Consider the following 13,626-nt stretch of genomic DNA (forward strand, 5'->3'; position numbering starts at 1 on the left):
TATTTTGGCCATAACTATACTTACTATGTGGTACTTCTCCTACCTGCAGTTCTGGAGAAAAAATGATGTAGAATGTTAAAAGACTCGCTCATTGTTTTGTAAAGTGTTAATTCTGAGATTGAGTCAATCAAAAGCTGTTTTCATTTCTTCATAAATGTGAAGATTTTTAGAGACTGTACCAAGATATTTAAAATGTTGAACAATTTTCAGCAAGTTTGACCATGTTATGAAATCCTGCTTGGCACAAGTAATCGCTTTAGTCTATCAACATTAATCTCCAAATAAGGGCTGCAACTAACTGTTTTCCGTATAAAATTATTTGCCAATTGTTCAGAAAATAGGGGAAAATACGAAGTGATGCCTTCACATTGTTTTGTCTGACCAATTGTCCAGGACCAAAATATTTAATTCACCATCATAGCCAACTAAAAGAACAGTAAATATTCACATGTCAGCAGTCAAATCGGAACATTTTGGACATTTTTTCTTTAAAAAGTACTTACTTGATTATTATAGCAACAGTTGCCAATACATATGTGGCCTCAGTTTAAGGTTCAGTTTTCATGTCAGCATACTTATGGATGCTAAAGTCGAAAATTCAGAGCATACTGTATTCATGATTGATGGATTGCCTCCACATGGCGACGCCAGAGCCGGCGGTTCACAGCTAACTGACATATGTCTAGAGTTATATGTTTCTGTGATTCCCTTCACTCAGATTACAGGCTGCAAGCTCACTAAAAGCATGATGTATCCCTCAGTGTAAGATTAACGCAGCCACTGGGGAGCAGAGGAGGACTAACGGCGTGCACCTACTGCTCATTGATTGGCAGGTGTTGTGAGTGACAGGATGGTGCATGACGACCCGGTGGCCTCTGTTTGCTTTATCCCCAGGCTGAGCAGCAACCTCCCTGTGACTTGCGCATCTGGAGAGGGGATTAACAGCATCACGGGGAGGTGGTGTAGCAAAGAGCTCTGGAACCGCGCCAGATATTTAGCCATGTGTGTGTCCATATGTGCATGTACGTCTCTGTGTCTCTCTTCCTCTGCTTAATGCAGCACCACATCTCAAGGATTTATCCCCTCGCCGCCATTGACGGCAGCAGCCTCGGCTCGGGTCCAGCTGCCTGCACAACAACAGAGCTGTTATCTCGCTTTGGCTCCCAGCTCTCACAACAGTTTGGAAAATAACAACTCCAGGCTAGTGGGTTATTAAGTTCTGCTCCTCTGAGTTCATGGATGCAACTCTGAGGTCAGCAGATCTGGTTGAGAGCACTGCTGACGTGACAGGAGCATAGCTGGCCTAATTGTTAACAATTACCCTGTTACTCAGGCAATCGCAGCGTTTATGGCATGGTGAGGAGGGCCTTGCCTGTGAGTAGCGGGGTGTGTAAGTCAATGTGTGCACATATGTGTTAAGAGGATCTGAGAAAATATTCCTGATATTTAATTTACAATCACAACATGCTTCGTCTTAAATCCTGGAAATGTAACATAAGCACCTGAACATCCCGCACAAGTCATGCAGATTATGACTTATATCATGCAAGAAATGATAATTTAATACCCTGGCTTTATTCTGTGCCAAACTACAGTAAGTGATGAAAACTGCTGTTTGAAAATATGAGTGGACTTGAGGCGCCCGTGCAGAAATGATATTTTTCTCCTAACTTTTACCACTAGGTGTCAGATTTCTCCTTCTCTTGCACGTGGAACTAGAAGAACTTCCAACAACAAGGGTGATCATCAATCACATCAAACAGTCCTCTTCATCTTGAACTCCTTATCTGGCCCCAAGTCAGGGGGAAAAATAGCTGTTTGAACAAACATCATTCATCACCTAATACACAACGTGCTTTCCCACCCCGTGCATCATTAAGTTGTGTCTCTGTGTTATTGATTAACAGTGAGGTATGTGATGGTGGAGCAAGTTAATCGACGAGAGATGGGGTGTTACCTGGTGGTATATTTAAAGCTGAGTTACACTTCAGTTTGATGCTTTCCTTTCCAGGGGGTCATACACAACACCTTAGACTGTTTCAGACAAGGTAAGATACTTTAGTGCGTATGTCAATACCAAAAATGTATGTTGAGTGACTTTGCGTCATCAAATACTGAAGCTTTCTGGTGTTATTTGGAATGAATAATTTATTAATTGTCGTTTTATCTAGAAGGGACCAACAGCTCATAGATCCTTTGGACAATGTTGGCATGTCAGCCATCACTCACTGACAACTGTTACTAAAAGTAAATCTCAAGTAGAAAGATTTCGGCATAACATAAACCGCACAGAGACGATATGTAAAACATAGTGACTTAAAGGCAAGCTCACAAATAATGCAGAAACGGAGAGCAACAGTGAGAGAACAGCAGACCGGCAAACAGATGAGCGTAGGGGAGGTAGATTAGAGGATAACGTTCAGTAGAGACACACACAGAATATGCTCAAGTACATTCAGCTGCAATCTATGGAACTTGTCTCACTCTCACATACAGGGCGAACAGGGCCTCTCTGCACATCAGAACCTGCTGGAGGATGCCACACAGAATGAGAATGATGCAGCGACTAATTACTGCAATTTCGACTCCTGTAATTACTAAACTCACTTCCATCCTCTTTGCTTTACAGAGACACATTAGTACTCCCTCCTACACTGGAGTCCCCAAAATATGGCAAAGTGGCTGACATGAAAAGGGGGTAAAAAAAAATGTTTCTTATCAAACCGAGAGCATGAAAATCTTTGGAGGGAGTTGATGCACTATAGACAGTGGAGAGTCCCTTTAAGAGCTGACTTGCAGCTGCAGGAAATGGAGGGCAAGACAAGTTACATGGAAACTGATGTTTCCTTATTGATTCTGACAAGGCATATATTTGTTGAGAGGCGAGGCGATGCCTCGCGGTGTATGTTCAAGCATTCGGTTTGACCTCGAAACCAACGACAGCTGGCAATTACAGTGTGGGCCGCCTTTGTTCCCTTCTAATTGCTTGTCTGTTGATCTGAGTAGCGTGGTGAGACATGTGCTCGTATACACACACGTTCGTCTCCTTGGGGTTGTTTTTACTGCTGCAGGTGGCTGATAAACAAATTCACACTCACATGTGTCGCCCTCTACAACGGTGTTAACCTGTGATTTTCAATTTCCTCCCTTTCCCCACACAGCATTCAAAGCAACATGTCGTCTCGATCTATAACTATAGTGTCCTCTGGACGGAGCACAGGGCTCCACTACAATGGTAACTTATTGGCTTCAATTCCCATCATTCTGGTTTTTCATGTCTTTGAAATGCTTGAAATGTATGCTTTTTGTTATTCTTTATGAGGGGGGATGAGGATGCACGGCACTCGGCTCTCCTCACAGCCCAAACTCCCGCAGGAGGAGGACAGGGAGTCTGGCATTGGCTCCACCCTCGACCTCTGCAGCAGCTTTGAGGGCCATAACCCTCATACCAATCACCACTCCAGCAAACCTGCATTCAGGGAGACGGACAGACTCCCGAAACAGAAAGGTACAAGAGCGGCGTTAGAAGGAGAATTTTGCACTCATGTCCTGCGTTGGCAGCAGGTCTGATGGGTTCGAAAAAGGCAAATAACAGCAGCAGAAGCCAAACCACATGCTCATTAGATAAAGACATGCTCAAAGACACACAGGGCCAGTGAGATCATGCAGTCTGGGCAACAAAGGCTAAGTCCTGCTGTCACTCAGCAGCATTTGGCTGCATATGGGTAATGTAGTCTGTCAGATAGCTTTTTTCTCCCCATTATGTGAGATAGCTAAGTGAGTCCATCTCTCTCATCCAGAACAAATCCTAAGAATGGGGAAAAATAGAGTGAAGTAAAAGCTAAACATACCACATTTGTGTGTTAATCTGTGATATATTTTTTGATAACTTTGTACTCAACAGTTGTTGTTTTCAACAGATAGCTCTCCGCAGACCACAGCAGTGAGTCAGAACAAGACCAGGCAGCTCCTTATCAATCTATCCAAGATCCCTCTCCTCCTCATCCTCTTCTTCCTCTTCGTTTGCTCCCTGGACACGCTGAGCTCTGCCTTCCAGTTAGCAGGAGGTAAGTATACTATAACCCTCACTGCCCCCCTTAGCGGGTTGATAGTGACTCAGCCAGTTGATGCTTGACAAATAGGTGAGTCACTGCAGAGCAGTTCACACTGTCCTACGGGGGCTCTGCTGTATAATTTACCACAACGCTTCATCTGGTGACCTTTCTGGATTTTGGGGAAACAAGAGGTTTGAATTTTGTTTAACATTGCTCTTGGCAATTGTGTCATATCTGAGACCAGCATTTTTTTTGTTTGTGTGTCTGTGTGTATATGGGCGGCATTTCTAACCAGGTAAAGTGGCAGGGGGCATTTTCCAGGACAATGCAGTGCTGTCTAACCCTGTGGCAGGGCTGGTGGTGGGGATCTTGGTTACGGTGCTGGTCCAGAGCTCATCCACTTCCACCTCCATTGTCGTCAGTCTGGTGGCCTCCGGATGTGAGTAGGAGCATAAAAGTGGGTGTAAATGTGCCAGCGCCGTGTAGCGTAGCACAAGTTATTTTAGGTTTTAAATAAGACTGTGGAATAGAAAAATTGTCCAGACTGGCCTCATTTATTCTGAGATATACATATACATGCATTAGTTTTCTCCAACAGGAGTAAACTAGCAGAAGTACATTCTCCGATAACATCATTTAAAGGATTAGGCTTATTCTGTTATTCTGTATTGATCCCACGAAAAGGCCAAAACAAAGACCTAATGATGTGTTAGTAACTTTCTCAATACTTTGCAACTTCCTGTGTGGTTCTCAGCTCCAAGTCCATTCATTCTTACTAACGACATAATCCTGTTTTCCATATCCAATTCATATTGTCATTTTTAAAAAGGCAAAATATTTTCCTGAAACCGCTGGACACTGTAGTTTTTGGCAAATATTACTCGAAGGGAAGTAACTGGAGCATTTGTTGGGGACTATTTTCAGCTACGGATGGATACACATTTGGTGCCCTTGTATTTTTGGTAACCAAACGGTGTATGTGGGAGTGACTCAAATGAATCTACAATGCCCATGTTCATTCGTTTTTAATAGTTTTTGGTGGTCAAACAAGGGAAGTCTGGGCACATAATAAGCTATATCAGGTGTTAGCTACACAGAAACTACTCAGTGGAATACATTTATTAATGTTTTGTGTCTTTCCATGGGAACTTTTTGACAAAAATAAAAATAAAATCAGTGACTAAATTAACGAGGCATAATTGAATCTTTCTTATGTGAGATTTCTACCATACACTGACTGATTTACTGACCTGAAATTGACATTTTGAGATTGATGCAGTGGCCATTTGCAAAAAACATCTGAGAATTATTGTACTCCAGCAGGTCAGACTGGGATCAGATATAATGAAATCAAACCATTTCACACCCTGTAATCTCCCAACAGCTCAGCCTTTAGCTTATCATGCCTCCTAAGACCATTACATGGTGAGGTTATGACCTGTCTGTTTCTAATGAGCGCAGCCTCCGAGGTCTCCCCTCTTTCATTACAGTGGTTAACGTGAATGATATCAGTATGCAGGAGCTGCCGCTGTGCTTCTAAATCCTTTCTGTAAGGGAGCCAGGAGAAAGATTATAAGTTATTATCAAAGAGAAAAAGAGATGCATTGCTTACGTGAACGTGTCTCGTGGGTCATCATCATTAAAGACATCCTCAACAATGAACCTCTGTGAGGGCTAAGCTGCTTTCACTCAACTGCAAATTACAATCCCCTTTTATCCCAATTAAAACTCATGCTGCATTCTGAAATGCAAAAGGTCATGTCTTATTCTCATGTGCTCGATGCATTATCATTAAATGAATGCGGACATTTATCCATTTACAATGTTTTTGTTTAGCTCTGCATATAGTTCTAAGAGTGATTACTTTCACGTAAGATGTTTTACGTGGTCTCGCCTCACAGTGCTAGAGGTGAGGTCGGCTGTTCCAATCATCATGGGATCCAATATCGGGACATCAGTCACAAACACCATAGTGGCCATGATGCAAGCGGCAGAGCGGACCGAGTTTCAACGGTGGGTGAAGAACAGTGGCGGGGCAGAGGGTGAGTGCAGGGGAAGGCTGAAGAGCGGGGAAGAAGAAATTGAAATGGAAAACTGAAGAGGATAAGTGGGGAGGTGAAGGAATGAAGGGGGAAAGTGCTGAACGTGCAGAGAAGAAAACAGAGGAGGGTGAAGGGGGATCATTAGCAGCTGCTCGCTGCCTCTTTGCTTCAGCCTCCGTTTGAGCGTATTTTCTACAACAGTGACAATAATGCCACCAATCCACATTGCTCTCACACCCCTAACCCTTTGACGTGAAAATGTACGTCACTGAACAGATGGCACGTTACTTAATCTGTGTCTGGTAAAATAAATACTATTTATTAAACTTTAATAATACTCACACACTGAGTCAAAACTAAAATACCCATTGCATCAGACACATCCCAAAAAGTCAGGGTATGAAAAGCAGATTAACAAGCAATCTTTTTGAGTAGTTGATCATGCTGATGGCTGACCTTAGATAACGCGGAAATTGATTGTGACCCACTGCAGTGCCTTTGCCGGGGCAACGATCCACGACTGCTTCAACTGGCTGTCGGTGCTGGTTCTGCTGCCACTGGAGTTGGCGAGCGGCCTCATGGCCAAGCTGTCGGACCTGTTGGTCACCAACTTCAAGCTTCAACCAGGGGAGGAAGCACCCGAGATGCTCAAGGTCATCACCGAGCCTGTCACCAAACTCATCATACAGGTAAATCAGCCAATCAGCATTCTCGTAACTGACCATTTGCGAAATCCCTCGCCCAAACAGATTGTCCAACTATAGCTGAGCAACTGTAACAATGGCGGGACTGTCAATCTTTGGATTTCTGTAGTAAGTGCGATGCTAGGCATTCGAAGAGTTTGGAGGATAATGGCTTTTTTGCCTATTTTTTAAGTGTACGGAATCGACTAAATACTGTGTTTGTCAGCTCTAACGAATGACGCAATCATTAACAAGTCCTGCTAACTAGCTTACTGCCTACAGAAGTAACCGAGGGGCTTTGCAGGCCAATGAGCAGATTACATTAGTTTGTGAGTTACAGTTTAAGTTATAAAAAGCCCTATTTTACAACTAGCACATACACTGTGTAGTACACTGTGTAGCTACACACTCAACGCTAACATTAACCTGCTCTTTATTGAATATGGAGAGGTTTACATGCAGCAACCCCAGCAATGAACCCGAGATAGTGTTGCATTTCTCTATTACTTTGGTTAGAAATCTTCCTAAAAGGCTTTTCAGATGTCATTATAGTAAGTGAAAAGCTAAGCAGACAGTCAGGGTAATGTTAGATTGAAATAACAGTCGTAGCTGTAACGCTAGGGCTAACTAGCTCTTCATTACAATGCAAGAACAATCTTATTTTCTATGTCTTCATTGATCATCACTGGTGAGGATGACACGTTTGTGACTTCGACATGCAGCTTTAGCTAAAGTCTTTTAGCATCATATCAGTGATACATTTAAGACCTCTTTTACATGATTCTCATTTTAAAAGAAAAAAAGGCTCACTAGCCGGCGGAAGTAACAGGTGGTACTAAAAACACTAACGATGGCGCCGTTCTGTTAAGTGTTCCAGATGACGTTGACAGGGAACCAGCATGCACGATACCAGGAACCTCAAATCAAAACAGCTAAATCAAATCAGCAAGTTTAAATGTCTTTCGTGGAAAAGCCCCACTAGCTAGCTTTGAAACAGTTGCCATTTTGGCTGGCAAAGTTGTCGGTTGCTGTCTCGAAATTAGAGGCCTGTTTTTTTTTTTTTTTCTACCTCTGTCTGAAATCAAGGACCCATTGTTTTGAAAATTGAGTGGTAAATCTGCCGCCGTTTTTTTTTTTTAACTGCATATGTGCCGCAGAAGGCTGGAAAGCTTGATAGGTATTGCAACTCTAACTAAGGGGGGCGGAGCCTAACAAAGAGTCAGTTAGTTGTCCTAAGTGTCTTGGACAGCTGTTGTGGAGGATGTGACTGAATGACTGCAGTTCAAAAACTATAACCATGCTCTCCTTTGACTCACTGAATTTCAAAGATGAGAAGAATATGTCTCCTTTATTTCCCTCCTCAGCTCGACAAGTGTGTGATCACAGGGATCGCCATGGGGAATGAGGACATGAGGAACAGGAGCCTGGTGAAAGAATGGTGCCAGACTGACCTTGTTATGGTAATGGCTCCACTGCTGTCTCCTGCACATGTAGACACATTGTGTCACACTCTGGCGCCAAATAGAGCATGGCACTGCTGCCAGTGAACTGTGCTGCAAATTTGTGTTTTCATCACAGATGCTTCTTTCTTCCTTCCTTTCTTCCTTTCTTTCTTTCTTTCTACAGTCCACTGGCAATGTGAGCACTGCAAACTGTGGCCCCAGTCATGGCATGTCCCAATCTTCAGTGAAGTGTGAGTTGAAACTCAGCAACATTTGTAATACACCTTCTCTTGTGAGGTGTACAGTGCTTTTCTTGTATGCATTTTCTTTCAGTATAGTATAGTTTGTGGGATCATTTCCTGATGATTGTTGGTGCTGTCACTCTGCAGGTAGGCATTTGTTTGCGTCCACGCGACTGTCGGACCTCGCGGTGGGCCTGATTCTCCTGGCAGGCTCTCTGGCCGTCCTCTGTACCTGTCTGCTGCTTCTGGTCAAACTGCTCAACTCTCTTCTTAAAGGCCAAGTCGCAAAGGTCATCCATAAAGTCGTCAACACAGGTGGGCTTGCCTTTTGAGCTGCTGGAGGTTTGACACAGGTTATCCTGTAGCAACTGCAAATGCATGATGCAGTCTGTAAATCAGCAAACAAACCAAGAAAACCTTCTTGGATGCAAATTAGACGAAAGAGGCTGTGAAAAAGATGCAGGTGTTGATACATGTGCGTGACTCCCATCGCTCCTCTCTTTATCTCAACAGACCTGCCTTATCCGTGTGGGTGGCTGTCAGGATACTTGGCCATGCTTGTGGGTGCAGGGGTAACGTTTGTGGTCCAGAGTAGCTCTGTCTTCACTTCAGCCATGACTCCCCTAGTAGGTGGGTGAAATATGCTTTTGCAACACAAATCGTGGAGATTATATGTTACATTCTGTAAAAAATGAAGGTAAAACATTTATATGATAAAATGTTAACGTGAGAAATGTGTAGGTACAGTATGTATGACCTAGACTAGACTAGAAAAAGACTTGTAAGACTCATCAGCATCATGGGAAACTAAATCCAATGAGTTAAAGCATGTAAACCTATGTGCATTAAAAAGATAATGCCAAAACACTAAAAATGAGGGGAATATGTGATAAAAGCAGACAAGATACTGAACAAGCAGAAATATGATAATAACCCCACTAAGAGGGCTGCAAAGTGCTACACACTTACATCATTTAGTTTGTTCCTGTTATTAAAACCTCATTCATTTGTTATCTTCATGTAGACTCATGAAATATGATGACATCCCCCAGCAATGCTTTCACCAAACTGTTATGTAAAACCAACATCTGTCGTAAGAAAAATAACAGATGTTGCTTTAAAGGCAATTGAATAGATATCATTTAATATTATGGTTTTTAATCAATTTAAGGCCTGAATATATTATCAACACATGTCCTTTTTTCTCTTGGAAACCATGTGATTGTATTCTGCAAGACACCACAACTGTGGAAAAACACCTAAAGATTCAGTGGAGACATGCACAATGAGTTTACAGTGGCTGAAGGTTTGTGTCTAGCAAGAGATATTTGATAAAAGCTCTTAGTTTGACAGATTTGTTTTAACTGTTCTTGTTTGTACTGTTCTTGATCAATTCTTGGTGACCTGCAGGGTTTTTGTACCCTTGTCTCACTTGCGTGGTTTTCAATAGCATGCAGTATGAACACAACACAGCATGAACAGAAAACTTGCTGCATGGTTTTGTTTTACTCTCTTGGATGTGTTCGATCTTTCTTGTTCTTGACCGGTCAGTGACCACAGGAGGCCGAACCATTTTAAAACACCCCCGGCCATTAAAGTACAGAATAACATCAAACTTAATCTTGTGTAGTCAAGACCTCAGTGTGAGTGTGAAACCTGTGGCAGCATCGCTTGGTTATTACAGGATATAAGAGATATGTGAGTAATGTTAAACAACGATTTGATCCCCGGCAGTTGTCCAGCACTTTATTCTCTCTATAGAAATACTAGCTGGTAAATTGTACAGTTATTCGTAGCAGCCTGATGGCTAATCTGTGGTACTTTTGTTGGTTCTACATCATATGCAAAACCCAATTGTATTATCATATATTATAGTTTGTCATTGCAATTTTTCCTTGAGAAGTAGTACAACTCTTAAACATTCCGTTTGGTTAGTTTTCTCCTCTTTGTGTTGGGTGATCTTTGAGAAAGTTCTGTTGATAGTCCGGGGGCAATTCCAACATCGGCCCAGTCAAGGTCGGACTGATGCGAAGCTTCTTCTCATCTCATCATGTTTCATTTGGTGCAAACCCCTCGGGGAGTCTCTTGTAATGTCTTATTAAACCGGACTCTAACTGTGCAGAGTATCAGATCTTGTCCTTGAGTGGGCCAGCAATGTGCAGCAGTGGCTATCAGTCTGGACTCTGCTTCTGGCATTTGAGGTTTGCCACTGCGGTTGTGAGCTTAGATGATCTCATTTCATGTTCATGTCATGTGTGATTACTTTGTTTTAAAGTTGTTGTGGAAGAGAGAGAACATCAAACGCTGAAAACAGCAGCTCATGCGTTTTACTGTCAGTCAAACCTGGACGAATCGCCGCTGTAATCCAGCAGCTAGTAAACTGGGCTGTTGTTTCCAAGGCCACTGTTTTTTGCACCAAGTTATAAATTCAAACACCACAACCTCTGAACAGACATTCACTACAGTAATTGTTAACTTTACATTGAGCAAAGGTTTACCTGACTGCTCTTGTCATGTATTTAATGGCTAATCAAGATGACTTTGTTCTCATACTAACAGGAGAAAACCATACATTTCCTTGTAGGCTAATAGCTCATTTACCAGCTAGACGAGGCCAAATAAGGACACAACCCTGCTCATTTCCACTGATCGAGTCTTGTGAAGTTTGTAAGAACATGTTGCATAACCGGTATTGTATGCTACTGGCTAAATGAAGCATGTAAAATCAGCGATGACTGAGTCATCAGCCTGCTACTCGGTGATAAATGTGAGATGGGAATCATGTATCATTTAAAACAGGAGTAATTAAGCAGCTTGGAAAAAAAAAGCTACAAGGCAAGAGACTAATACACATGGATGATTTCCAATCCTCAGATACACTTAATTAAACATTTCTGCTTATTTTATGTTAGACTTTAGCTTTACCTTCCCTTCAACTGCTGTGACTATAGGTCATAGTATCAGGTATTGAAAACAAACTAGAAAATAACAGATAAAGAGCAACCATGTTCCCTCTATTTCAGTATATTTAACTACATGTAGACTATTGCAGCATTGGTCCTGCTTTGGTTGTCAGTTGCTGTCAAGCATCCACTCATTTGACAGTCATTAGTCATCTTATCTGGCGAAGAAAAAATAGCTTAATAAAATATCTAATGAATTACATCCATGGTCGTTTCTCTGCTGTTAAGAACACAGCGCCGCTCTATCAGTCTCTATTTCAGTCTCTATTCCTCTGTTGTTTTTTTGTAATATTGGCTTTTGTTCATCACCAAGTACAAATTATATTTGATGTTGTTTATTTATCTGAGATGTAATTTGAGTCATATGGTTTGACTAATTCAAATAGTTGTTTTTAAAACATTTGGAGGCAAACAGCCTCTATGGCTCGCAACAGTGTTCAGTACATTTATTTTGTTGATGTGGTTTTATTCTGCTTGTTATTCTTGTAAAAGCAGTGCATTCAGTTTTGTATCAACTTTTCAGAAATGTAATCCCCAATGAAATAATCCCACTTTTATCTCTTGTAGAAGCTACAGCATTTCCTGGTTATCCATCTCTATTTAATGTCCTCGTGTCCCCTGACGCAGTATGTTTCTGTCGTCTCCCTCAGGTATTGGTGTGATCAGCCTGGAGCGGGCCTATCCCCTCACGCTCGGGTCCAACATCGGCACCACTGCCACAGCCCTGCTGGCAGCTCTGGCAAGTCCGGGCAACAAGCTATCAGCCGCCATACAAGTAAGCCAGTGCTTTATCAGATGCAAGAGAAAAAGTAAAGTGAATGCACCATTACCAACACCCTCCCACATTGAAAGTAAAACAAATGTGTTTTTCCTGTACACAAAAAAAACACGGACAATCTTGTGTCGTTGAATGGATTGAATGTCACATGATGACATTCAATCCATTCAATCCTCTCTGAGGATTTAAATGACAGTGACAACAAACATTGACTGTTAATTACATCCTTCAGCGCTCACACACTGCATCTTTTTATCTTCTCATTCCACGTAGATTGCTCTCTGTCACCTCTTCTTCAATGTCTTTGGTATTCTGCTGTGGTATCCTCTTCCCTTCACACGCCTGCCGATAACGATGGCTCGTGTCCTCGGTGAGCGCACCGCCAAGTACCGCTGGTTTGCAGTCTTGTACCTCCTCCTCTGCTTCTTGCTCCTGCCGTCGCTGGTGCTGGGCCTCTCGCTGGCAGGCTGGCGAGTGATGGCTGGCATTGGGGCTCCTTTCCTGGGTGTGACCATCTTCATCACCATGGTAAATGTGATGCAGGCCCGTAGCCCTCGCCACCTGCCCACGAAGCTCCAGAGCTGGGACTTCCTGCCCAAGTGGATGCATTCTCTCAAACCGCTCGACCGGCTTGTCACCAAGGCGACTGTCTGCTGCGGCTCTGCATTCCAGGAGGGACAGGGAGAAGACGAAGAAGACGAAGAAGAGGAGCCTGTATCAACACAGGCGACCTCTGTCAACACGCAGAAAGAGTCCCCCCAGAGGAGGGCACAGCTGGCTTATGACAACCCAGCCCTGGACTACCTGGATGAGAGCAGACCAGGTGTGAGGGTGCTGAGATTAAAAGGGTTAGAGCGGTGTAACAGCACTCCGCTGTAGTCAAACTGATGAAACATTGCATTTTGTCAGTATCAAGGCAATAGATGGATTGAGAGAATGAGATTTTATAATGATTTGAAGATAAACTCGTTTCTGATTATTAATTGATTAATGAATAGAGTGTAGCCTCCCAAAGCCAGGCTAAATATCGTGAGCTCAGTATGAGATTTTCATCCAACAGAGCAAGCTCCATCTGCTGATGAAGATGAGTTTTTTTTGTCACCTTTTTTTAAGATCAATGATGAACTTTGAAACTTAATTGATGAAGAACTACATAAACAGAGCATAAAATGTAGCATGGTAACTGTATTAAAGGTGCACTGTTTTTGACCACTAGTGGTGCTTTGGAGCAATGGTTTTGTGAGTGTGTCCCCATTTGGTTTCAGCCAAAAGTGTAGCAATGCATCAAACAAAGGCAGCGGAGAAGAGGATGGCCATCTAGTTAACATTGATGTGAACAGAGCGGGATGGTATATAAAACAAAAAAATGTATGACATAAAATGTAAACATGTAAAATTGTGTTTGTTTACAAGAAGCGCTC

General features: G+C 42.5%; 1 protein-coding gene across 1 annotated transcript; it reads left to right on the plus strand.

Moving 5' to 3' along the window:
- Positions 1 to 3,174: 3,174 nt before the first annotated feature.
- On the plus strand, positions 3,175 to 13,084 carry LOC116389375 (sodium-dependent phosphate transport protein 2A-like). Its single transcript, XM_031858020.1, has 12 exons — positions 3,175 to 3,235; positions 3,323 to 3,508; positions 3,921 to 4,067; positions 4,351 to 4,494; positions 5,957 to 6,068; positions 6,591 to 6,786; positions 8,145 to 8,240; positions 8,407 to 8,473; positions 8,612 to 8,779; positions 8,978 to 9,094; positions 12,078 to 12,202; positions 12,479 to 13,084. The coding sequence occupies exons 1-12, from the start codon at positions 3,175 to 3,177 to the stop codon at positions 13,082 to 13,084; spliced, it is 2,025 nt and encodes a 674-aa protein (XP_031713880.1).
- Positions 13,085 to 13,626: the final 542 nt, after the last annotated feature.

This window comes from Anarrhichthys ocellatus, unplaced genomic scaffold (assembly GCF_004355925.1).
Source record: "Anarrhichthys ocellatus isolate YVR2014 unplaced genomic scaffold, GSC_Weel_1.0 scaffold19, whole genome shotgun sequence".
NCBI classification, from domain to species: Eukaryota; Metazoa; Chordata; class Actinopteri; order Perciformes; family Anarhichadidae; genus Anarrhichthys; species Anarrhichthys ocellatus.